The sequence below is a fragment of the Pyxicephalus adspersus genome, chromosome 5 (assembly GCF_032062135.1).
Source record: "Pyxicephalus adspersus chromosome 5, UCB_Pads_2.0, whole genome shotgun sequence".
In the NCBI taxonomy this organism is placed as follows: Eukaryota; Metazoa; Chordata; class Amphibia; order Anura; family Pyxicephalidae; genus Pyxicephalus; species Pyxicephalus adspersus.
In genome coordinates this window covers 15,027,855-15,055,821 of record NC_092862.1, presented here as the reverse complement: position 1 = coordinate 15,055,821, position 27,967 = coordinate 15,027,855, and the positions used below count along the sequence as shown (strand labels likewise).

The window sequence follows — 27,967 nt, the reverse complement described above, 5'->3', positions numbered from 1 at the left end:
CAGGGAAATGGGTTCCCCAGCCTAAAGTTGTTCCCCCTGTGTTGTTTAATGACAGCAGGTCACCAGCTTCTATATGAGTTTCATGCAATTTGTTCTGGCAGTGAGATGCTTACACCCTGACCTTGTAAAAAAAAAAAGGGTGCAATACATACCACCAATTTTTGTAGTTTTGCTCTGCTTCATGCTGCCCCGAATGTCACCTGCAATGCCTTACCCACCTGGTAAAGCAGAGGGCCACAGACAGTGTTTAGGAGCCAATCATTCCAAAATCACACGGATGCTGGGTAGTCCTCTTTATTTAAAGTGTGATGGCTTTACAATTAAGTCATCTCACACCAGCTGCTGTGGAGAGGATGAGAGCACACTGTAACAGCTTTTCATTCTCTTTATTCAATTCCTGATGAAAAGAACTGACATGTAATCTTTTTGTTCAACCCACTGAATTGAAGCTGAAAGTCTGAAGTTCAATTGCATCCGAGTTGTTTCATTTATAATAATTGTAGTATTGTACAGAACCAAAATTATAAAAAAGTTGTCTCTGTCCAAATATTTATGGACCTAACTGAATATATTTGTATTTCTCCAAAAGTAACTTTAAAGTGTCTGAAGTTTCTCATTCATCCAGGTCATGGTATACCTACTGGTTGATTGTGACATTCAGCTCGATTTGCTCTGTAATAAGGATTTTTCATTACAACTTAGTAACTTCATTGGCTGGTGATGGAAAACACCTAAACATGAACCAACATGGTAGGATCTTCAGCTGCATATATAAAATATTAAAAACTACATGATCATGTTAAAGCTCATACAAAATTTTAATGACTGGTTTACATACAGGCCACTTTCAAATAACCACACATTAGCACAAGCTTTGCTGGGGTTTTGCAACAATTGCAGCTACTACTACAGCTCATAAGAAGAAAATGCACGCAGATATCATGTCTGCTGGTATATTCTTGCCCAACTTTGGTTCTTTCTGCTGTTCAGTGAAAGGTCTTCTTTATAAGACACCAAGTTTTATTTAGATGTGGCAGTTGTGCATTTAGAGACTACAACAATACTGACACATCCAGCAATTCATGAGAGTGCATGACACACAATACCGCTCTCAGAAGGACTGCTTCCTTAAAAATAGCTGTGGCTGTAAATGAGACATTCACAAATGCCAGTGTAGCTTGCAGATTGTATTCTGAACACTTCCAGAAATGGTGGTGTGCGCCCTCCATTTATCCCAGCGGGGAGCACAAAACAGCTTTTCTCAGAATATCGGCTGCCTTCATTCTTTATACGGGCAAACATCTGCTATTTTTATGTCCTTGTGACAATATAAATCTCAGAAAACAATACTCATTTAGGAAGAAGAGTGAGGAGGAATCGCACTGGGCCCGCTTCTCAGGGAAATTACTACACAGCTGACAAGCTAAATTCTCTAGTTATAAATTGAGAGAAGTTATAGGAGGAAAGTTATAAGGACGGAGATCAGCAGGGGGCCCGAGATGCTTGTGGTCTAAGGTGGTAGGGGGAATAAGGGGTGTAAACAAGCCTGGTGTCAGATGCTACCATTTTGGATCTCTCCTCTTAAAAACTCTGGATACTTGAACTTCTGACTTACTTACAATCCAAAGGTAAATTCTTATCCCATACTAGAGATTAATGCTTGAACATCAGACAACCAATTAGCATTTCAGAACCTGTTTTAGGTTTGATCTTCATAAATGTGTTATTTTACTTTTTTTATTTTTATTTATTGTAAAAACCATTACAAAATGATGAAATGTGATACAGTGTTGCAGTACTAGCAATCAGTAAATTCATAGGACTGGACTGATGTGAAGAACGAAGAGATTCATCCAGGTGCTCCTACCCACTACCATACAATGCAAAACCATTTCCAAAGCCTGGGAACGTGAAGCTAACAATAAAGCCCCTTTTTCATGGTGAGGTTGTGCAAGCATTGGACAGCCTATTCTCCTAAATGGGCTTCCTAACACCTTATATGCATGCTGAATGAGTGCATTGGGGTACACTTAAGAAATAATGTGCAGGGTACATTGCTTGTGCTATGAGCAACAATTAGCACATTTCTGTGGTACATTTGTCTATTATTTATTATGTAAATTGCACCCTGAGCTATTAAGGTTTACAAACAAGTTTTATTTCATCAAAGATGCAAGAAGAGCCTACAATCATGGGAAAAGAAGTCAAGAGCTCCACCTGCTGTTAAAAAAACAGATTATTAACATGCATTTTTTCATACTGACCTACAAACAAAGAGAAGAGGAAACAATTATTACACAAAGCATAAATAGTTTACATTTAAGCAATGAAAAATCTTCAAATTGTCTTCCCGATGATGAAGGGTGAAGATTGCAAGATTTACCAAGATTGCAACTTGACTTACCTCTCACAATAGAAACCTTGATGTGTATGAGATTTCCAAATGTACATTTAGATGTATACTCCTGTTACATGTGCATTGCTTCGCACCTGATTGGCTTATTGTGCTGAACTCCTCTCTTCCAGCCTGAGCTGTACTTTATAGGGAGGATTATAAGATGCTAATACCAAGTCGAATTAAGGCAGTCGAACTAGTTTCAGTCATAACTACTTTTTATTGTATTAGATGGCTCCAAATTTTAAATACTTGCCTGGAGTTCAGCTTTATTCAAGCTTGTACAAATCAGAGAAGCTTCTGATACCAGATGGACTCTACTCCTTACATTTAGCAAGCAGCTGATCACAGCAGGAAAAATGGCAATTTCACACTTCCTAGCTTAAGAAAAAATAAAAATAAAAAAAAATGATGCCCCTTCTCCAAACCTCCTCATTTTCTTTCCTGCATGGCAAATTTATAAAATTGTGTCCCATATTACAGCCTACTTCTCAGTTTGAAACATGACATGTCATGAAGACTTGGGGGTATGAAATATGGCATGCTATGCATGCTGATGAGCTCATGCTGTGCTCCGTTATAGAAAACATAAAATTAGAAACTTGAAAGTATTTTCATTGCGGACTGACCATACTTGAGAGATTTCACTCACTTCCTCTGAAGTAACCCTAAATGGCTCCAATAGGGTCACAGACAGCAACAAAACTTATATTCAGTTAAATAGGGATGAGTTACAACCTCTGTAGGGTTCTCTGTTCTTTGGCCAATAAATATGAAAAATGTTTGGTTTGCATGGCAACCTTAGATTGAATTCACATATCCTGGAAAGTTCAATTACACACTGCTCCACATCTGAGGATCTGATGGCCTCTATCGGCTTTGTGATATCCTGATTTACAATAATGTAACACTTATGGGAGCCACCCATTGCCCGATGTTCTCCTTTCCTACCTTTCCTTCCCCAACCTCCCTGATGTTTTTTTTTTTCTTCTCTTTCAAATCATAAAATGTTCTGTGGTGGTAATTTGACTAATTATCAAACGTACTTTCCTGGCACAAAATTTGCTGGCTGGCAGCTTGTTTTTACTGGACTGCACAGCTTCGACAGCATTTGCCATCCTGAGTATAGGGCACAACCCCACGATATTAAGATGGCAAGGATTTTATTTCTCTTATGTGAACTTTACTGGGGAACAAACATTGGCAAGAAGCAACTTTACAGGTGGTTCAATGATGTGACAATATATTTTTTAGGTAATTTTGTAACAATTGCACTTACGTCGATAAAGAGGCCAGTGGGTGCATGATATGTTTGCCTAGTATGCTTAATGTTTTACTTTTTTTTCCTCCCATCTTTTATCTCAGTAAAGCACTTCAAGTCCCTAGTCGATCCCACCTGCTGTTTTTCCTTTATTTCCTTTCTTATCAGAAATAATAAAAAATTAACTCCCAACTATATCAAACTAAATACAAACCATAACCCCCCCCTTTCCTCCTGAAGAAATTCTGATGCAAACTGTTTAGAACATATAGCAAAAAGACCACAAAACAAGCAAAAAGAAAGGGTTTTGTGGCAAAACTGGACACAAGTAAGAATTCCTAATACATGTTCACTTTTGCCCTTGTCTTTTGACTTGTTTTGTGGTCTTATTGCTTTAAGTCCTCCCAACTATCCAGAACAAGAAACAGATGTGTGGTCCAAATGCCTCTGCCAGCCCTTCTAAACCTTCTCAGCATGGTGGAACCCTTGAAAAAACTTTTAGGTCTTCAGGGAACCCCTCCCATATTTACTATATCCACAGCTCTCTGCATAGTGTGGTGGTCAGTGGGAAGAATTCCTCATTACTTGCTGTCTAGTAGAAAGAATGCCCCCCTACACATAGCCAAAATAATCACTGGAACCAGTTAGACTGACCCGAGAGTCACAAATTGCTTAAAGAACCCCTAGCAACCTTCTGGGGAACCCTGGTTGGGAAACACTGGTTTATATCTTCTCCATAGCATCTATTCCTTTGCACACTGCTCCATTTCTATTTTCTGTCCTTTTTATGTATTCACTTCACGCCATTGCCGGCTAGTGGAAAGAATGCCCCCCTACAGATAGCCAAAATGTTCACTGGTGTCAATGGTAACTGACCTGAGAGGCACAAATTGCTCATTGGACAGGGAACCCCTAGCAAACTCTAGAGGAACCCTGGTTGAGAAACCCTGCTCTATGCAATAAAAAGGCACAAACCACATAAAAAGACAAAGAACAAAGCTTACCTAGGGGATACCATAGCAGAAAACGTTTTGACAACCAATGTAGCAGGAGACCATAGTTACAGTTAGTCAGGTTGAAAAAAGGCCATAAAGTTCAACCACTAGGGAAATAAACATATCCCAGATATAAAACCCCTATAGACATAGTTGATCCAGGGAAAGGAGAAAAAAAAACTGGTACAATTTGCTCTAACAGGGGAACAAAAATTCCTACCGGATTCCAGGAGGAAATCGGACTATGCATGAAGTGTGTGTAGAAATTTAGCACAGCAATGAAGGAAAATGGCAAGCAGCTCATCAATTTATACCGAATGAAGTGGACATCATATAAGGCTTCATGTGCCTATAGAGCGTTCTACATGCAGTGAACTGCCCCTCTTGCCATTTATAAAATGATGAACTGCTTACCATTACTACTCATCTCAATGTAAATACTGAAAATTCAACTTACAGAAATTAAAGACCAACACAGCTTAAAGAAAGATCTCTGATTTTAATAGTTTTTGTTCATTAAAAAAAGTTTAAACCTGCATAGCAATCATTTCAAAAATAATTATTTAATGTTCCATAATTAAACTGTACACAGCCTAGTTTTTGAGACGTCAAAGCTCGATGGTTTTTGTAAGAAGTCCAGTGCAGTGGGTTCCGGTTGGCCAAAAGTCTTAATTCTGAATGCTCTGCATTTCCTGGGTAGTTGGGGTGTGTGCGTTAGCGGCGCGACAACCGCTGACGAGCGGTGTGTTGATGAGTGTGCACTGGGCGGTGGCAGTAGGTCTCAGAGTCGTTCAATGTCCCGATATTTCTTTCGCAGGATTGACACCTGATCCTTAAAAAGCACTGGATCCAGTCTCATCTGTGAGTGAATGAGCGGCATATAGCCAAACCAGCTGGCAAACGTATTCATACAAGTCTGTCTCTGGGCAAAGTGGTCAGGGTCGGCCCAACGAGAAGCTCTGGAGGTCTGAAAAGAAAATATATGAAACTATTATTATTAACCAGATAGAGATAGATAGATAGATGGATAGATGAATAAAACAGTCAGATCATCGTTAAAATACAGTAGAACCTTGGTTATCTGCCACCCACGGGGAATGGCCGATTCCGGATAACTGTAGTTTCCGGTTAATTCAGGTTTCCTTTTATTTAGCCATTCAGCACCAGACCTGAATGGGGAGAATTGTCTCTAGTGCTAAATGGCTGAAAAAGGAAACCTTGATGACGCTTGAGCCGCCATCAAGGTTTCCCTTTCCTCAGCCTATCACGGACAGGAGCTCTGCTATGCTGACAGCTCCACTTTCTTGATTGCTCCTGCAGCCCTAGCGGAGCTGTGGCATGTGCTTTTGGATGCAGAACACATGCCACAGCTCCACTAGGGTTGCAGGAGCAATCAAGAAAGTGGAGCTGCCAGGTGCTGGTTATCTGAGTTTTCCAGTTATCTGAAAAAAGGGTTCTGCTGTACATTTAAAGTTAAACTTCTACTATATTTATAAATCAATTCTCAATGAAGTGGGGTTCCAGGCATTGCAAGAGTTAAATATTAAATAAGCTGAAATACATTCTTTATTGCTTGCTCATCTGGCAGCCATTGCTCTTCACTTTCCTCTGTGTGGTGGGCAAGCAATTGACAGCTTCACATTTAATACCGGATTACTGGTCCTGCATTTTACGTGATGATGTCAGAAAGCCTGCGACTGGCGGAGGGAAGAAACCTTAGGGCGCAGGTCACCAAGCAGGGAGCAGGGTGGAAGTCTATTACTATCCTCCCCAACTCTAGACTCAACAGATGGGGGGGGGGATTTTGAAATTGATTATGGTAAACATAAAATTGAAAGCTACTTGATATTGTTATGTAACAATATGGTTAATATAGATTATTTTCAGTTTGTATACCTTTCAAAAGCAATTAGTACAAAGTTATATTTTTGCATGCTTATGGTCATCATGCACCATTCTATTACTCATCTTTCCAGATGCCCCCGCTAGTGGCTATTCGTATTTGACTACATCTATTCAGACACCCCGATAGAAATATTGGTGAAACAGAAATATGATTGGTTGGGACTGATTGGTAGATTTTCATTTGTGGAGTGAATCGTAAGTTGCAACCACTGTGCAGCAGTACTAAGCAGGCCACAAACTACCAGCTGGTGAAAAAAGAGCTGGAGATGTTCACATGTAATAACAAACTGGCTGTCTGGCATTTTTTTTTTTTTAAATACAAATCCCAACACATTGTACAAAACACTATTTGAATCAATCGCTTTTTACAATATTCTCCCCTCACTCAGATTTTTTTTAGCTGTTCGGTGTCTAGAGAAAGACAAGCACCTTTGATCGAGTCTGGGCCTTGTTAACAAACGTTTCCTTTAAACTTCTCTTCCTTTTTGCAGAACAAATTAGATGCTGTTGTAATTTGTTGTCTTTGCACAAGGTGGATGTTTGGCATGGCAGAGAATTGACAAGGAAATAAAGGAAAAAAGGTGTTTTCAACCACGACAGAAGTCTGGTTCTACACAAACATGGATGTGTGGCTTTTCAAAAAACAATGTGCAGAACTAGAAGTGACAGAATGTCTTGTAATGCCCTAATGAACCATATACAAACTTTATCTAGCACAGGTTTACATTCCATTGGGAAATTGTAGGAGGGGATTGTTGGAATTGGGGAAGGACTCTTTAGTTTGAAAAGTAAGACCCCTGTACCCAAATCTATAGCTCTGCCTACCTGCCTCCACCATCACAAGGAGTTTCTTCTCTCTGCCTTGCAATTCAGAGCCGTGCAGGGGGATTCGACCCAGGCATTTATCAAGGCAATTGTCCACCCCATAAAGATAATTAGAGTGTAATTAAACTTACATTCTCATGACATGCGACACATACCTGTCCCATCATTGTTTCCTTGTACTGCTTTTTCTGTGTCACTTTGATTGGCGGCAGCTTGGTGACGGCAGACACCAGGAAGTTTATTAAGATATCTTCACAATTGGCTAATTGGTCCACCATGTTTTTCAGACTGGCAGGCAGGTAATTGGTGTAAAGGTAGTGATAGTACCTGCAAAACAAAACATACGTGTCATCTCATATTACAGGACACCACATACACACTCCCCTTCCCCTCATGTGACAGCCCTACGTATGATCTAATGGCTCAAAGCATACAGGGGGCTGCTTCTTCTCCTTGATCCTGATGGGCAGTGAAACTGCAGGGTAGCGATGGGAAGGTAAATACACTTTAAAGCCCCTGTAGCTTTTTGAAGTTATTTTTTTTTTTAGGTTGAGTTTTACAATTTATTATCAATAGCAAAGTAAGTATATTTATGCAGTGCATGGGGTATAACACTCCTAAACCCACCTAAAGGAAACTGTACGTACCACCATATCTGAAGTGACAGCTGATGGTAGTGCATGATGCAAAAATAAAATGCAATTACATTGCTACTGTCCAGTGTATTCACGCATGAACTTACAGAGGTTATTAAACTTGCCATGGTTTTGACACTACATACAAACACTAATTTATTCCTCTGTGCAAGAACATTTAAATGTAAGCATTACAGAGGTGCAATGGTTAGTATTACCTAAGTAACCTATCTGCCCCTTAATCTGTCTCTTTGAATATGATCCAATCAGCCTAAAAAAAAAAAAAAAAAAAAAAAAAAAAAAGGTCTCTTTATAAGTAAAATCTTACTTGTGATAGATAGCAGCTCCTGTTAGTACCATGGAGTAGTCATTAGTCCACTTGGAAGTGTAACCCCATCGCTCCTTTGTGCTGTCCCAAAAGTGACTGCGAGCAGGATATCCCACAATCCTCTCTGGAAAGCTCTGCCAAACTGTAAAGGCAAAATCCACCTGCAAATAAATGACACAAAAATGTGAAAGGTGGCTTTATCCATGAGCACGTAAACATATAAATATCAAATTAAATGGGATCTTCACTTTGTGACCCAACCAACCAACTTTCTAGCTTACCTAGATGTTACCTAAATGGATCAAATAAAACATTTAACAATATTTAAAACAGCTAAAAGTTTAGAAATTCAAACCAGCCAGTACTCCCAGCAACAAGTTAGCATAAGACTTTAGTGCCCATGGGTGTCTTTTTAGGTTGTTAAACTTAGAGTATGAACACCAGAATACCTGCATGACACCCTCACTTTCTTCTAAAACATTTTGGGAGCATTATTGAAATAGCAATGGTACTACAATAGCTGTGTTTGTGTTATGTAGTGTAACCGTTATTAAATAAAACAATTTGCACAAATAGATGCCACTGTGGCACCCATTTTTCATTTTAGATTGCTTTGAGAGCTTTAAGAAAATTCTTCCAACCATACATCTATGATAGTGGGTTCTTGTCTTAAACATTACTATTGACCAATTAAATGACCTCACTGGGTAACAAATTTGGGGCTGGAATTACTGGCCTTTTGGTCTTAGTTGGGATGTACATAACAGGTTGGCCCAGAAATCCTGGGATGCCCTATAGGTACCTTTTGTTGTGGTTACTTATTGCCCACAAAGTATCTAACTTGTCAAGTAAAATTCAGAAACATGAAAGTAGATTCACCTGTTGGAACAGAGAGCTGCTTTTAGTCAAACTACTTGGTATTCTAACTCAAAATTATGCACATTTTAATGCATCCATTAGCTGAAGTTCAGCCCGACTGTAGGATTAAATTCAGATTTATAACTCTGCCCTTTTTACAAAAAAAAAAAAAAATTGCTGACTTTTGACAAATTCAGAAATCCTTCCATTTGACCTTCCCAAGGCATAAACTTTTGTTACGAAGGTCATTCACCTTATTCTTGTACGGAATGTTCAAAATAAATAACAACAAAAAAAGAGTAAGGCCTGTATGCCAGTCAAGTCCCCAGGGCCCTTCACTTCAAACCATATACATCCATCTGCTGGTGGCAATGACATTTATCATGTCAAGGACGCGGCGGCTTTAGCTGGAAAGGGAGGATGACACATTTGCTGTAAATACTTCAACACCTTTATTGGTACTTGAAAAGTTCTTAGCAAAGTTCTGAAACCTACTCAGCTATGTGGTTGGAGAGAAATTCAACCCATAGTACACCGGATGCCAAAAGAAAGACTCTGCTGCATCATACATTTTACTATATGACCATCATAGTTACTATTATAGTATACAAAGTCATTTTATGATTTCATTTTTTGCAACTCATTGATCAATTTTATGTAAGTTAAATACTTAAGTATCAATTTGATGTAATTAAAAAAGGCATTCAACCTACACTGCCAAGCAATTAAATACATCTCCAGAAACCGTTTCAACACTTCAGGTTTTGTACTTCTGCTAAGCCATTCTTGTAATCCAGGCGTGGAGTAGCAGCACACCTATAATTTACTCGCTCTACCTCTTTGGTACTGCAGCTGAGCACAACTCTGCATTGTTGTGCATAATATTAGAGGAAACCTACACAGTAAATTTAACTTGCCTAAATTTATTATGAGTTTATGGTACCCAAAGATGGACAAAAGCACTCTGATTTCTCATTCCAAGGTGGATATGGAGACCCCTATCAAATCAAAGACTGCAAAAACAGGTCAACAGACAGATGCGGTACATGTGCAGTGAAAACTTTATTTCATTTATTTTTGTTAAGGAAAAGGCATAAAATCCTCAGATAAGTGGAAAAAAATGGCCCACACTGGAAAAATTCAGTGTACTATTATAAGCACTTCTGCCAGTCTAAAGTGCTTGTTTTTTTGGCCCCCAGTGAACCCTCACATATCCTGATGGTCTCCCAGATGCAGCAAACACATGTAACAGAGCCCTAAGACTGGCTGTAGATTGAAAGCTGAATTCCGCCAAGTTACTTTAGGTCAGTGCAGTCATTAGTGATTCAGTAGTTTGGAAAACTTGTTCACTTCCTCTGTTGCCCTTTTCCCTCTTCCCAGCGGGCAGCAGGGAACACAGAAGCAGATCTGCTGACATCTGCTTACCTCCCCTTCAGGCTAGAGGAGAAGTATCGAAGATAAACGTACGGCAGACGTTGCGAGTCGGTTTGTAGGAGTGCAACAGTACGAGTAAATAAGCTGCTGGAGTAAATTCATTTTCACCGTGCTCCTCTACCTAATTGAGGTTAATTGTGTCAGCGCTGCGATCTGTGTGAAGCAAAAGCTGGCATTGATCTGATATACAGAAGGCACACGTCACCTAAACACTGCAACTGTCATTTACATTTAGCAAAGGAGACACAGCCACAATTAAATCAGAAGTATCACATAACACATTCCATTATCGTACCTATATCAGGAAAGTGCCATAAACATAACATGCTTCTTTATTGAATAGCTTTTCTTCTGCCTAGTCTTTACTGCTGTCTCTGAAAACATGATGCTGGTGTCACTTGTCCCCTGGTGTATTCTCAAAAAAGCTCATGGCAAGGTTCTGTGTCAGCAAACCTGAGCAGCAAAGCTAGTGACTACCTACAAGATCACTGCAGGGGAAGGGACTGGCTGCCATAGGCAGCGAAAAGCACACCCAGCAATCAAATAGTCAAAAATGACAAAAAAGAAAATACATTGTCTACTAAACAAAGAGTCTATGGGCTTTTCATTCTATGGCCAGCAATAATGGGAGTGACACTTTTGCAGGGTCTTCTCTTACTCTGAAAGCAATGTAGAGAAATGAATTTAGTGGCTGACACTTTAGGTTGACTTTCCTCATATGCCAGTTGCCTTGGGTTCAGCTTTGTTGGCCTAGCCCCGTTACCTGCCCACCACTTTCTAGGGTTAGGTCAACAAAGAGGAACACTAGAGTCACCATTTCCCCCTTATAGGGTTAGGCCACAGAAGAAGATCTAGATTCTCATTAAAACTAGGTGCTCTCACACTACATGGAGAGATTAAAGACTAATATTGGCTGCCTTGAAGCTTTGATGATGCTTATGGCAAGCGTTTTGACAGTGTACAATTTTATATCTTTACCTATACAACACACATTCTGAGGACTACAGCTCAAGACAACATGCGTAACAGACGCCTACTGTTTTGGAGAGATCTGTTATCGTGAACAATGCAAATTTCATATGACAAAAGGATGAAGCCAAGCATTCAGAGTGGAAAAACACAAAGGACACCTAAGTCAGACATTTAAATATGGTACACTGCCTTCTGATGGGCCCACTCCATCCATTTTGAATTAGCATTCCATTAATGTCACAACAGTTACTGCTGAGGTAATGAAACTATAACTGCAAAAGAAGCTTGTCATGTCAGAAGAATAACTGCTCTGGACTTGTCAAAGTTACATGAAAAATCCAGCGCTAATGGCCTGGCATAACTTCGGGGAATAGACTTGTAAATAAGAATATGACGTCGCTGTCTTCTACTGTTTAAACAAAACTTGCAGCTTACCAATAAAAATGCATGCAGACTAGTAATGGAGACACAACTAGAATTATATGATGGACATCATTCTGTGACTGCCAGGTAAAAAAATGATGAAAGTTTACTTATATTTTTGGCATTAGGTGTTTGTACTCAACTATATGTCCAGTTTTGGAGTTACAGGTTCTTCTGTATGTGTATAGTGCCAGCATAATATGCAGCGCTTTAGGGTCAACAGTGATGTCTCTAAGTGTTACTCAGAGGGACTTGAATGTCTCCACTATAATCATGTCATTAACATAGCCTAAAGCCAATTTTGGGGGGGGGAAAGCCAATTAACCTAACCACATGCTTTGGGAATCTGGAAGGAAACCAGAGTTACTAGCAATATTTACCAGCAACTATAGTACATTTTCAGTACAATTACTTTTTTTTTGTATTGCTTTTGCCGAAACCTTTCCTTATGCTGGGATATACATTTTTAATTGTATTTGGTACCAAATCTGTATACAGTTGTCATTGCTTTCTATGAAGGGCTGAGAAAGACGATCCGAGTTAAGGTTTGCAAAGTCTGTGTTAAGGGGTGAGGGGGAAAAAAATTGTCAGGAAGAATTTTTGTTTGGCAGAACTTTAATCAACTCTTCTGCTAATAAAAACTCTTTCAGAAACAGGTGGGTGACAAATAATGCAAATCCAGGGGTTATGTTTGTGGCCATTCAACGGCCGAAGAAAAACTTGTCAGAAGAAGCAGTTGAAAAGATGGCAGCAATGGCAAGCATAGACACACTATCCTAACTTTGTAGTACAGAACCACCTCAACAGGCTCATTTTCATTCACATGGAAAACTTTATATGAATATAGTTCCCCAATAAATAAGCCAAACCTAATAATAAATTTACTAGGCCATCAGATTTCCTTTGCTACTGCTGTACTTTACTTCAATATAGTAATGTAAGGCTGAAAACAGGAAATAAATGCTAAAAAGTAAGCAAAAGGAAAAAAACATTCCTACTTGCAATAAACATGAACTCAATAAAGAAGTTGAGAGAGTAATTTGGTTGTCTTGGTTCACTTTGTTACATTTTTATCCTGGTTAATAGACTACTTCATTAAAAAGAAAGCCCTTCCCCAGAATCTTCAATATTCTGAATCCTTACTGTCTTACGCTGTCCCTATAATTAACACAATTCAATCTTGTCTGGCCTACAGGACAGCGTTGCTGCATTCTTTTCCCGGTGTAATTATTCTATCGCATTCTAGGCATATACAAACATCTTTGGTTCCTTGGGAAACGCTCGACTTTTGTGTTGGTTCTGGATAATCCAATCTTTGCACCCGAGATAGAAGATAGAGCTCAGAAAACATTAATTAGTGAAATAAATGCTTCAGAGGACAAGCTTGCAGGGAACGACGTGATGAGCCGATAGCATGGAATGAGCTCCTTTCTCCCCCTCTCGCTGTCTCTCTCCGGCTTCTGGTGACATTATAAGAAAGTGCTATATGCAAATCAAGAGCCCAATTAGTGGCTGAAAAAAATGCCCTGTCACCAGCAGAAGGTGACAATATTTCTGATAAAATGCTAAAATAAAAACCCATTAGACTGGGTTTAAGAAGGAGGATCCTAATGGGCTTCGAGTGAAAAAGATCATGAGTGTCCGATTTTATTTCCAGAACTGTCTACAAGTGAAAAATTATTATTAAAGGGAAGATCTATGTTAAATGGATTCTATGGATTTTTATTGGCTTCTTGCACTTGTAGTACTTTTAGTTGCAATCAGGCTGGAAGGGACAAAAAGGAAATAAATTGGTAATCAAAGGAGAATTGAGCTATAGACTAATCATTGTTTCTAATGGTATGTTTCATTGTACACCCTTTTACATTGAGAACTTGGGAAAGCATTTTGTGTAAACATGCAACTGAATAGTGAAGTCACACCTGTTAACAAATCCAAAGCCTAATTCATCTGTTTTCCAGTACTGCAAACTTTAAAGCATGTAACGTAAGATGTTGCCACTGAAGTACCATTCATTTTGAAACCTTGAAGCGCTGTACTGCATGATGCATTGCTAATGGAAGCAGAAAAAATAAAGCATGCACTTCTATTAGTGCATTGCCATGCAGCCCATTCAAATTAATGGGTTACCTGACCCCACCACCAAATCTATATGGACCCATAGATGTCAACCCAGCCGAACAGTACTTTTGCATAGAGCCTGCGAGAACCATTTTGCTCTGTAGTATTCCTAGATCAATCTGTGTAAAACAAATTCACTTTTATATGTGCAGAACTGCAATGCCTAAAGCAATGCCTAAAGTCTCTCATGATATAATCACTTTATTCCACTTTTACCCACCAGCTGGAATTTATTTTCTATTGGATGACTTACTAGAACTGTAAGCCAATATTTTTTTATGATCCTGTACTGGCGTATGTGATTGCTAACTAATATTTGATTACAAAAGGATTAAAACAGTGTTCATACTAAGTGGCAATGCACTATTTGAACGCCAATCCCTGTGCTTTAGCCAATTTAGGGTACGCCTCCTATTATTAGTGGCCTTGTAGAATTGAATAAGGCAAGGGGTGTGTTATCCTAAATGCCCATAGCACAAAGGATGAATTTATGTATCATTTGAAAGCCAGATAGCAGAAAAGCCGAATGATAGCCATGTGTTTCTATCAGCAACAAATACTACCTACAGCATATTTCCCAAAGATCAGTACCTATTCCGCTTGGTACCATGGACTTCTATTCTGTTGACAGCTGTGATGTGTGAACCCAGTTTAAAAATACGCTTAGTGGACTGTGTGTCATTAGCTCGGTGGCAATGTTGTTTCCTGCAAAGCACTAACAGTTCACTGATCCTAGATGCCTGGAGCTGCTTTTCATAATACAAAAAAAAAAAACTCCTGCAAAGGGCTGAGGAGAAAACTGCTCGGCAACGCTCACACTTCAATGGCTGTCATGATTTTGTCCTTCAGCTCATATTAGAATCTGGGAAAATAAACAAGCAGAAAATCAGAACTGCTCAGTCAATGTGACTTTTAATTATCTTGGAAGAAGGTTTCTGCGAGGGCTGAAAAACGTGCCTGGTGGTTCCGCCTAAATTGCATACACTTGTAAATTGTCGGAAGATATGAGTAACACATAACCATATTGTTTGAGAGATTATAAGCATCGAGCCGAGGCTACAGAATAACTTGGGACAAAGCTCAGAGGACAACGCTTTGCATAAAAATCTCACCGACGATAAAACTTCTGCAACCAAACTCAGAACTCCAAATGTAGCATGTGAAAGGAACCCATCGGCACAAGAGGCCCAGTGCTGTCTGGTCTACATGATAATTTCTGGAAGCAGCATTTGCTATACTTGGATTCTTCAGTCACCAGGCAACATTTTATATCTCAGGGACTTTCGTTGTATGAACTCCTCTGAGGAACTTTATGTTCCTCCCAAAAGCCTAAGCCGTAACAAAAACAAATGTAGCCGTCACGCTCCCTAATTCGATCTCCATAATATAAAATACTTTTCTAGGCAGTCCAGCTGCTAAAAGGAATTAAGTAATTGTACAAGGGATGGAGATACAACCTACTGTTGGGAAATGTTATCAGTGGAGGGTCAGAGGTTCATTAAAACCTGAATGGTGATTTACCCAATCCAAAATGCAAATGCCAGTTGTGAGTAGACTTCTGGGTAGAATTTATGAACAGCTCAGACTTGCTATGAAAGTATTTAAAATGCATATGTTTTTGTTACTGTTTTGAAAAGACAATGGTCAGAATAAAAATGATGTTTGACACAAAGGTTAACATGCAATAGAATTTATCGAGGGACGGTAAGGAAAGGGAGGTACCAGCTAACAAACATTTCAAGCCCAACTTCACCTTGCAGCTCTCCTGTACCCTTTTTTAAGAAAAAAAACACACACAGGTAAACATACCTTCATCAGCAGGGAGCGCTGGTTTGGTCACATGACCTCAAAAGATTCTCCTCTTCTTATATGTTGGGTAGGCTTTAAATGCTCTAAAGTCTAGCACACTGCAATGACATGGCCTGGATTCATACAACATTCTCCTGTGATCCCAGGGTGGTATGATAGTGCAAACTTTGCGAGAAGGCCTTGGTGCCTTTATCAAACAGGTACTGGCCTGAATAATGTTGCACATCATTCAGCCTGGAAGAGAAGTAGTGCTGGATTGCAGGGCACTGGACTGGGGAATAGTGCAAGAATGGCACACAAAGCTTATTTTTTTACCCCTGCAGGGCAATGGAATTTTATTTTTAATTGACTTTCAAATGCTCCCATTTACAATTTTAATGTGGAAGAATTACATATGTATGCACAATAATTGTTACTAGGGGCTACCTCCCTGATCCAATACTTGTAATCACTGTTTATTAAAGTCTGCAGACCGCTCCTAAATACTAGATTTATCCGCCTTCATAATATAGGATTGAATTCTGCTACATTATTTCTGGTACTAAAACCTCTAACACTTTTTGTTGGTCAGTGTCTACAGATTACAGGATCCTTTTGACAGCCATTAAGAAACCCATCTCCTTCCTTCACTACTGCCATTTAGTGTTCTTCCTGTACAAATTTCTTGGCTACGCATTCAAACTGTTTGGCTGGAGTTGTCCATTAGATGTGTACACATTCATAATGCATAAATAGTAGAGGAAAGATACGTTTTGTTCCGGATGCAGGCAGAAGAATGGTACATACCTCTGTTGTGGAAAGTACTGTGTCTTCGTCAAGGCTGAGAACGGCGTCAGTCACTATGTTATCGTAGGGCAGAAAACGACTGCTCATGACCTGCCAAGATAAAAGGAGATGAAATTGGCTCATCACATAAAAGATATGACTTAACCTCTGTCCTACCGGGTCTTATTTATTTTTAGGTATCTACAGACTATATCAATGCAGCATTGGCTGTATATTATTGCTCTGGATTAGCTTACTGATGAGGACAATGGTAGCCTAAAGCCTGTGTTGGGATGGCCACTTGTAATGGTTGTTAGGGGGATACATGAAGAGGTTACCATCCCTTTAAAGCAATGTATAGTAGGCCTTCTATAGGTTTTAATTATTACAGCAAAGACTAAACAACAACCAATTTTAAAATTCAGATAAATTAGAAATATTGCATAATAATTTAATTCTCATTTATGACCAGAAGGTGGAAGATCCTTTATACAGGTGTTCCAGGCTACCACTATCTGCTTTGATGAACAAAAACTTGTTAACAGAACTTATAAGCTGAAATTTTTATTACAACTGACCAGTCAACACAGTACCTCCTCCCTTCCTCTAGTTTTTATAAGGTTCAGTGAAAAGTTTCAATCACAACCAAAAGTCTCAAAAGAAAGAACTTCTGCCATTTTCTCTTTAGAAAACCTGTAATATCTAAGGCAGAGATGTACAAAAACAATTCATGGTACAAAACAGCAGTTTAAAAACTTGCCAACGTTAAAGAAAAATGTAAATGAAAGGACCCAAATCCATAGGTCTCCATTTAAGTGGTTGTGATACAGTGAAGCCAAGTTGTTATCATGCTATATAGAGAATCTATAACATACTAAAGCCCGGAATGTTCAGAAAAGCTCATTATTTTCAATGCTTTCTCAAAACATCTTATGTTTGCCAAAAAATTAGGCACCATTCCTACATACAGGGCTGATTAGAGGGAACACTATAAGTGCCACCAAGCGGCTATCAACTGCCAGCGACATTGCCCCATACAACAAACTAAAACTATGAAGGCTCACACCGGGTACTTATTAGCTATTGTTTTTTTGCAGTACTGGAGCTAACTCCATCCCAGGAGTAGGTATAAATATCACCCAAGGTTCTGACATAGATCTATTGGTTTGTGCATGCTGAAGAGTTTTTTTTTTAAACTACCTAGATGCTCTCTGTTTGCAGGAAGCAGTGTGAAACAGGTCTCTGGTTACACATATTTCACAAGATGATGGAATTATTCTGTCACCTACTACTAAGTGTGAATTTGAGCTCCAGGCAAACAGCTAAATATGTATACATATATGTGAGCTGTTTAACCTGCCAAGGGATTTCCATTTCTGTCCATCTTCATTCCAATTTCTTAGATTTACACAGCCCAGCGAGCATGCCAAATTTTAGGCTTTCCTTTTAGTATGTTCCTTGTTAGCATGTGTGCACTGTAGTACAAGTACTAGTTCCTTAAAATGATTCTCCCCATCCTGCTCTGAGCTCTGCTGCACTGGAGATCATGGGAGGGTAATACCAAGTCAAATTCAGGTATATATAGAGAGTGTTTCAACAATAAAAACGATTCAGGGTGTCACTTTCAAGGGGAATACTTACATTAAAACACTGTGAACAGCCTTTTTTTTTTTTAAGCAAAAAGATTTAGAGAGGGGACTGAACAGAAAACCCCTTTAAGTGGCTGAGCTCCTAGTCCAACAGCATGCACTCCTCAGAGCTGCAGGAAAACATCCAGGCTCTATTTATTAGCATTGGGGAATTGACCAGATGTCTGGCGGAGTGACAGACAGCCTGTCACTCCACCTCAGCCCTGTAATCACAAGTGAAGCTTTCTACTAAAATGGATTTCAGGACATGTCTCGCCTGGAGATGCTGTTGACAAATGTATCCATCCCCGCCAAGACAGGAATCAGAAGTAAGATTGAGATTTATTGGAAAGAAGATACTAAATTCTGCATTTCTTTCTAATCACGGCTTACCAAAGTCTATTTTATGACCCAGAGCGGATGGTGCCGGATGGGGAAACACTTGAAATAAAATAAATGGTAATGGCAACTACACACCATCAGCAGAATTGATGCTATAGGAAGCCATGACGCCGCAACGGGGACTGCAGACTGATGGCTATATTGCCGCTCTCTCTATTTTGAGAACCGATTCCAGAGTTTTTAACCCCTATATCCCCTATCCAAAAAAAAAAAAAACATTTTTGGGCTGTAGATACAATCTAAAAATGAAGTCACAACATTCTGGATTCATACATCGTCCAAAACACATAGGTTTTGTATACTACCATGCACAAAGCCTGTGGTTGCCATTTTGAATCATTTAAACCGAAGAGACAGACAAGATTTAGGGCTGCAAATATCTCAAAGCCTGGACCTCTGATTAATAAGATATTTCAAAAGCGACAGATTCTAAGGCTGAACCGGACACAAAATACAATTTTTGTAGGTAGAGAAGAAAGGGACTGAATATCAGGTCCTACAGCTTGAATATGAATGAGTCTGCATTGGGATCTGACCATCAGCTGTCTGTATGCTTGCAGTGAAATGTGCCTGTGTGCTGGGTAATGCCTGGAGGAAAGCAGCACCTTCGTTAAAGGGAAGATACAGCCGACGAGCCCCATGCCTGGCTGCACACAAGAGACTTGTTTGTGGAGAAAACAGCATGAAGGTCAGTCCTTACACAAGGTGAGGAGGCAAAGCGCTTCGGAATCTTAAAAAGATCACAACGCCTGCGAAGCTTAAAGGAAGAATATCGAAGAGGGCTCAGCCTAGCAGAAACTCTCTGGATGATGTTTACACGTCTGGCGAGTCGAGCAGAAACTGCTAGCTGACAATTTAACAGCGACTATGATGTTTTTGTCTCCGTGTTGTGCTGAAATGTATCTTTAACAAGGTAAAACCTTGGGGCCATTGTACGATATGGTATATATCAGATGCATTGTAGTCACAATGTGGCTATAGGTATCTTCATTTGTGATTGAGATCTACTCCAAAGTGTGCCTGCTTCCCAACACCACCTTCTGTCATTCTCAGATAGGCACTTTACACAAGGACATAAGGCTATAGGATCACATACTGTTCCAAAGCATTAGTAGTTCACTCGTTTTTATCGCTGTTTTGGGCTCTGCATATACTAATTTCTGGTCAATACAAATTAATGAAGGATCGAGGTGCTCACCTACACATTTTTGCCAGTGGACTACATCATAGATATTGCTTTATATTTGTAAAATAATCTCTATAAATTTAAATAGTTAGTATAAAAAATACCTAGTTAAGAAATAAAGGTTTTTGGAAGTTTTTTGCAAAAAAAATAAGAAACTACTACCATATACAGCTGATTCATAAAATTTGATGGGCTTTTGTATATTCATTTGTGGGTCACTTTAAAGTAACCTATTACCCATGGATTAGACGTGGCATGCTATTGGTTGTCCCCCCTCACCAATTTGTGTTCTCAAAGGAATTTTATTCAATCAACTCCTCCTTAGATAGATAAACCTCATAGATAAAAAGGCAGTGGTAGAACTCTCACCTTGCTCTCCCCTTCAATAACAATAACTGGCACAGCAGTGGCGGGCCAGCGATGCTTGGCAGGAAGTGGCTTGTCACAGTTCCACAAGACTATGATCTGGAACAATAAACAAAACACAAATAAGCATCAACATCCTTAGGAAAGAAATCCTCAACACGGAAGATGAACGGGAGGCAAACAAGGAAATACACATAGGACTGATTCAGATCGTTGTCAACTAGACTTCAATTGCCCCAAAGCCCTGCTTAATTAATTGAATCAAATAAGAGAAGTTCACCCCACTTCTGTTTTTTTTTTTTTACTTTTTGACAGGCATTTTGTTGTTCATCCAAATCACACTGTCACAACTGTAGTCAATTGCCTGCAAAAAAACACCTATGACTGGCCCTCCGGCACGAAATGGTTAAAAGTAGGTTCTGGGGAGTGTATAACTATGCAGTTCTGAAATTTCACTCTAATCAAGCCCATAAGGGATCTGCTTTACCTCCCAAATAGTTTATATTTCTGTTGATCCAGTACTGATATTTACACACAACACAGACCTGTCTAGCAGGACAGGAGAACCAATTTTACAATACTTCTACTTCTTGTCCCCTAATCCTACACTGTGATGGGGCAGTGAAAAGAGAAGCAATTTTATGGATTAGCTTACCCCTCTAGTGTTCTTCCCAGGCCCTTATAGCTTGGAAGCACCACCCAGCACTGTTCGGTAACCAGCTATTTTTGGTGGTTACTGAAAAGTTGGGTCTCAACCCAGTTTAAAAAATTGTCCAGGGAGATAATTGCCCTCTATCACTCTCATCTCCTATTACCTCGCTCATTGTGCTTCAGCTCACTCTCCTAATCTGACTACCACTTGAATTGAAACAAAAAGCTTTAAAGCTGTAATATTAATAAACATCCAGCTGCACCTTTATATCTGCCTGAAGTGAAACTTTACTATAACAACCAAGAGGGCAAAAGCTATTCTGCCTTTAAAAACTAAAATAAATAAATAAAAGTAATATAAAGTATCCTTTCATAGGAGCCTGTGGCACTACATGTACGAATGCCCTGGTCTAGCGGGTTAAAATGTTATGGCTATAATTGCTGCATTGGGGGATAAGTCTGCAGGAGGGTGATACAAAAAGGCTACCTCTTCAGAAAGTTATGTAAAAGAAACTGCACTGTATTTTTAGTAAATAATGTATAAAATGGAGTTGTAAAGCTTCACTAAAGGTAATTTTCAGTGTGATCCTGTGTTTTGACATATTTATGGCATGAAAGAATTTATATTGACAAGTAATACATACGCTCTACACTCTTATAAAGGCAGATTGTACTTGTATGGACAATATTAGAATTTAGGTAAAGTACCTGATGACAGTACTGAGACTTGGCTACGGCGACCAGCAGCTTTAAGATTGGCTGAGACTGAGAAACCAATGGCGTCACAGCGTGGATGACTGCAGTAAACTTGGTAGGGGGTTTTATACCTAAATAAAAAAAGAAAAAGACATAAAAAAACAACACGTCATAGTCATGCAGAAATGTTGGCCACAGCAATACCGAAGCCATGAAAACAACTACATTTAAAGTTGGCTTAAAATTTAGAACATGTACAAAATTATTATTGACTGCATTGGTGACTGTAGCAGTACGGTTGAGCTATTGAGCTCTTATTACCAAATAGCAGGCAAAAACTGCTCAACGCTGCATCTCTAGACTGGTCAGAAGACCAGATCAGGATTGAAGGCATTCAGAATGGGCTTTAAAATGTGTCAAAGAGAAAGGTTTAAAAAATACATATCTGAATGGTATGGATAACAGATGTTTACCATCAAGCCACAGGCACTATTTAAAACGGTTGGTGTGAGTCCAATAAATCTATTCAAATTTATCTTATTAAAAAAAAAGGATATGAATCGGTAAGTAATAGCAATAGAACAATTCCTGAGTTTCCAAAAGCTTCTAAACATATTTCATCCCACATCAGCCCAACAACAAACAAAGAGGTTCAAGGGCTGAATTATAAAGCCCAACTCTAACTGACAAACAGCATAAATATTTCATTTTGGCAGAAGCCATTAGGCTTTCTTATGACCGGTTTATTTTAAGCCATACTACTTGTGAATGTTCTGAATCTCTTGTTTGACGCCTATTATGACACAAATAATAGATGTTTCTCATATGCTGATGTAATTAATTTAGTTCTATGTATAAAGAGAATCAGTACTTTGTCGGTGAAGGTCAAAGCAAAAGGGCCTTCTTTGATGGCACAACTTACATTCACTTCCCGTTGGCTCTACAAATTGCTTGAAAAATACTGATACTTCTTGGTATAGGGAACAAATCACTGACTTGCCATTCTTCCAAGTGACAGCACCGCTACTTGCCAACTGGTCACTAAGGTAGCCAGTGTTGTCATATGGTGGGGAGAAAGTCCTAACCTTCAATTTTTAAATGATAGCTTACACGGGGGGGATGGCTTTTCTTTACTAGAGTAAGTATACAGAAGAGTGAAAGGAAGAATAAGGTAAACATCTAGCTTTTATGTGCACAGCATGGGTGTTTTCAAAAAGGCTGTATTGACTTGCATTTTATTAAAGTGGCATTTGGACTCCATGCCAGATTGCTCCAGGTAACGTCATGCATTAGTTAGGAGCACATTAGGCACTCCATAATAATTAAACATTATTATGCAGATGCTGAGTTTCACCTAAGAATTCTTTAATTTTGCCCGCTTACCTTGTTATGAGCCAGAGAAGCCATTTATTACAGCCAGCAGCCAACATTCCTTAGAGAGTGGGCTAGCTAAAGGAATAGCTCTTTGGTTAAAGTTGAGATCTCCCAAGGGTGCTCCTGACAAGGACCTATACCTTGACCTGTACTTCAGTTGCTGCTATCAGGGAGCTCAGTATGAGTACTCAACTGCTTCCATTTGACACTTCCATACATGCCAAATTCTCCCAAGGCAATTGCAAGCCCCATATTGCTGCTGTTTTCTGTTGCAATCAGGTTAGGGTGAGTGCTGCTATTGTTTCATTCTGCACACCATGCACCCACAGACTTCTTCTGGCTTACAAAGAGTTAAAAGTAACACCACTTATACCTTAAACTGGCTCCCTTGAAAATGAAGAGCCTCACTTAGTGACCCCGTCATCATTGGGTCACGGAGGAATTGGCACTCACCTAGGTTAGCGTAATAGTAAGGGAAATCTCCCAGATATGATGAGTACTGGGGCAGCACAAACAGCCCTCCGGGATGCTTGTTCCATATTAGACTGTTGCGTGATATGTGCTTGAAGATTCTGTCCTGAATGATCTAAAAAGAGAAAAAGACATAAAAGAATGGACGAGGCACTTAGTCCAAACTATTCCCTCTCCAGACTCCTCTTCAATCAGCAGCTAGCTAAAGATTGCAATCAACGCATCTTGTTGGTGAGAGCTGGACGCAGACCTTGTTTTTGCCCATTGAGTTTGTCAAAAGAAGTGGATCTCCGGTAAAAGCATAGAATTGAGGAAAGAAAAAAAAAGGCACTATGTGCCGTACAGCAGGACAGTATGGGTGCTATGCTTTAAGTTGTATTGGTTTGTAAAGGCTGGTAATAGTTTAAATTTTTTTAGTAAGCAAAAATAAAGCAAATGACAGAGTGTAATTTATTAAGCTGCTCACCATATAAATTATGTTATTTCTAAACAAATATAACCATTTTTCTGTTAAGCGTATTTGAAAAAGTGGTGATCAGCTGAAAAGAATTCAGTTGCTGCGTTATTATGGTCCTATGTCATTCACCAATCTCAAAAAATTTGTTTCAAACAACTGATCACCACTTTTTTTGGGTAGATACAACACCTCTATCCTCCAACTTTTTGAAGCTGTCTTGTCAGAGAACTAAACCTAAATCACCATTGAGTTGGGGGGCCAGATGAGTTGAGCTTTTGTAGTATTCTCCCCAGCCCCTTTTAGCCAAGCGCACCACCCTGCACTTTTCAGTAACCACCCGTCTGTTTTTGGGTGGTTACTAAAGAGTTAGGTCACAATACAGGGGCTGCCACCAACCAATTTCTTATATAAGATATTTATATAGAACGAACAATTTACCAAAAAGGTAAAGCATCAAAACAATTTAGGCCATTAAATGCAATGATGCAATGACTAAACTATTGGTGTTCAGGCAATGCACTCATTTATTGAACCTAAATACCTTTATGAGTCTTATATTGTGTAAAAAAGAATCAAACACACATTAGGGCCCCTTCAGACTTTAAGTTGAAAACAGTTGCTGTTAGCTGATCCCAGCCGCAACACCACAACTACTATTATCAACTGCAGAGTTTCAGAGCCTCTTTGTCATACGGTTGAGTGAGGTTAGGTGTGTTGGTTTTTTTTCCCCCCTCAAAAGAAGTAAAAGCTCATGTATGGCCAGAAGTGACTTGTCGCATCCAGAATCCACACCCCGATTCACTGTAGCGGCATGCAAAAGCGAGCACAAAATGTTTGAGGGAGGCTGAGCCTGCAGTAGAACTCTGCAATCATCCACAAGTCTGAAATTGCCCTTAGAATGTGATCAATAGTTAGTAGAAGCAATTAAGTCTACTTTTCCAACATTATCTTCTAATTGCTGCAGCCATTCGGTAAAGTTGTTACTTCATCTTTATTATTTGTAAGAATAGCCTTTCCTTAATATTAAAGCTTAGCTTAAGTATCCACCCCAACATATGATCTTGAATAGGAGTACATCATTTAAAAAAACAATGCACTGCTAATGTATTCTTTATTTTAAAAGACAATTTTATTGAGGAGGGGGTTAGGAAATCTACGGCAAAGTATTAAAAACAGCTTTTGAAATATCTGTATTATATGCAAAAAAGAAATGCTTTTTCTATGCAGAGTGTAAGGTTTTAAATCATTTACAGTACATTAATACATCATTAAGTTGATAGAGAGCTTTCCTGAGCAGCATGTCTGCATGCAGTACACATTTAGATAAGCTGCATTAATACAGAACTTTTCCTGATTTATTCCTTTAAGTAACCGGGCTTCCAACTGGAATTGTCTTGCTTTTATCAGACTAGCTCACATTTCTCCCCCAACACATTAATTATAGCGGTAACATTTTAACCTGCATGGCTGGGGCGTTCGTAACGAGCAGGGCCATGTATAAATACTGCACAGAAAACCAATTTGTAAAAATAATTAGTTTGCCTGGTATTCCGGTACAGAGTTCATGACTTAGTGGTGGAATTAACATAGTATGACTTCTATGGTCTGCTGTCCCCGGCCCCTGTATCGGATTCGATCACTGACTAACACATCAAGAGGGCAAAAGCTCATGCTGAAAAATTCAATTTCCATTGATTGGCTGGGTGAAAAGGTAAATGGCGAGAGTCTATGAGCCAACGCAGAGGAGTACAGGGGGGAGGGGGGAGCTGTATTCTGGGTCTGGTGTAGCACAGAACATGCCGCAAAACAGTTCCAGCCCAAAGGGTGACCTATGAACGCTGCTTACAGAATGATCTCTAAGATCATCGTCTGTAATGGAGTGTGAATAATTTATTATCGTCATTTTAGCCCACAAAACACATTGAGGATATCTATATATATAAATCTATATATATAAATCTATATATATATATCTATATATCACCACTTTACTGGCAAGGCAACTTTTGCAGATTCAGAAAAACACAGAAGATGAAGGCACCTGAAATATTAGATTATTGTTAGTATATTAAATGAAATAAGCACCCATTTGCTGAGGTCACTTGGATCACTTGGCCCATGTACCTCTACCCTCCACCAATAGGGTCCGAAGACCCCCATAAAGCCATTTCATTTTCAAAGGAAGGGTTGTCGTAGCCATGTAATTTCACAACTGAGGTCAGGTCCAAGTTAGGTTCAGCGTTTTGTGATTTTGCTTGCTGTGGGTTCTAGGCACTTTTCTTAATATGGGAATATTCTTCAGCTTTGTTACTATTTAGGTTATCACATCAGTAGTTTCACAACAGGGTTGGAAGATAATATCAGGTGGGGTAACATAAGCCTAAAAGCAAACATGAACTCTAGAACCCAAGTTATTAAAAACCAATACACTGCTTGCTCCATAGAAAAAGTGTCAGATTAGTTGTCCTACTTAGCACCCAAGGTGATCCAGTAGGCAAATATCAGCTTTGTTCTCCAGCTCAGGAACATATCTGCACTTGCTCCCAAACACCTCCTACCACTCCATAAATAATATGGATACTTTCACTGGGCAGTAATGAGATGGGAAAGCGCACAGACTATGACCAGACCACATGTAGATTTCTGGTGGTACCAGAGGCAGGCAGTTTTATTTTAGCCCTTTTGGGTTTGAATTCAGATTGTTCTGGTTAACAAAGGGTTTAGTTTAAACTGAAAGGTTCATTGAAATTAAATTATGAAGGAAGTTATGCAAAGGTGTACCTGCAACCACTGGTGCTCTCCTGAGAATGTTAGTTGCCTGGAAGTCTTAATGATTTGACTTTAACGCCTTCCAAGTCAACCACCTAAAACAAGGAACTTCTAATTTTCTAACAGTCGCATGCTATTTCATGGTCTGTGACCTACATTTATGAAAGCCAGGCAGTTAGCATTTTCATAAAAAGATCAGCAATAAAATCCAATTTATTACTCGCAAGGTAGGAATAACTTAAACATACATTTTTTCTTTAAAACAAGTTTGCACAGTCATGCAACACTGACATTGAATCCCCATGAATAGCTGCTGCATTAGCTTTTAGAAAGTCTTCTATGGAAAGGAAAGTTCAGAAGCAGGCCTGTGTGAATACAAGGCTTACATCAGCAGGACACATTTGTATTCAGAGTATTCTCAGGCCCGCTTTGTACCTGAACTGCCCAGATCCGATACATTCACATTTTTTCAGAAGCCCCGGAGGTCACATCATGCTGAAAGTCTTGTTTATACACAATAAGAGAAAGCCCCATCTGTCTTTCAAATCTTCTTATAAAGCACAGTTTTAACTCTGCTGCCCAGATAAAGTTTTCTGTCCAGGAGATGAGGGATTGGGGAAATCTCAGACAGGATTCATTTTTGTAGTTTCTACTGATGCAGAAAAATATGTCTACTGCAAATGGAAGTAGTCTTTACGGACTTATGTCATTATAATCTGCACCCATTATAACCATCTTCAGGTCCTTCCTATAAAACCCCAACCATGGACCTGGGACAGTTCTGAGATTTCAATTGTTGTCAAATGAGATTTCAAGGTTGTCGATTTCAAAGTCTATGTCTATTTTTTATTTATTTGGTTTATTATGTAAACCTGTGCTTTGCTGAGCCATATCTTTATTTTTAAGGTCCTTTAGGACAACCAAACTTAGGAAAAATGTAATATATATATACATACAGACACACATATATACATACACACATTTAACAGACTAAAGAACATGTCCAGTATTTTATCTTTCATTTTTAGACATTTAAACACTTTACCTGACAAGAAATGTTGAAGTACTGCCATTAAAATTATGGTTTGCTAACCCCATCTTGTAAAAGAACCTCTCAAGTTACGTATATACACCAAGAATTCCTAGTGACTCCACCATGTCTAATAACCTGTTTTCTTCCATCATGTGTGACCAACAATCTTTTGGTCTGCTTAGGGACAGATAAACTCCACAAGGGTGAT

The 27,967-nt window shown here is 39.2% G+C and overlaps 1 protein-coding gene across 1 annotated transcript in view; it reads right to left on the bottom strand.

The window, feature by feature from the left end:
* Window positions 1-5,130: 5,130 nt before the first annotated feature.
* EXT1 (exostosin glycosyltransferase 1) overlaps window positions 5,131-27,967 on the bottom strand; it is a 181,509-nt gene continuing 158,672 nt past the window's right edge. The window contains exons 5-11 of the mRNA XM_072410710.1: window positions 23,483-23,615; window positions 21,668-21,786; window positions 20,312-20,407; window positions 16,748-16,837; window positions 8,345-8,505; window positions 7,537-7,708; window positions 5,131-5,618 (exon numbers count right to left, since the gene is read on the bottom strand). Coding sequence (XP_072266811.1) covers window positions 5,433-5,618; window positions 7,537-7,708; window positions 8,345-8,505; window positions 16,748-16,837; window positions 20,312-20,407; window positions 21,668-21,786; window positions 23,483-23,615 — 957 coding nt within the window. The 3' untranslated portion in view covers window positions 5,131-5,432. The remainder of the gene's footprint in view (window positions 5,619-7,536; window positions 7,709-8,344; window positions 8,506-16,747; window positions 16,838-20,311; window positions 20,408-21,667; window positions 21,787-23,482; window positions 23,616-27,967) is intronic.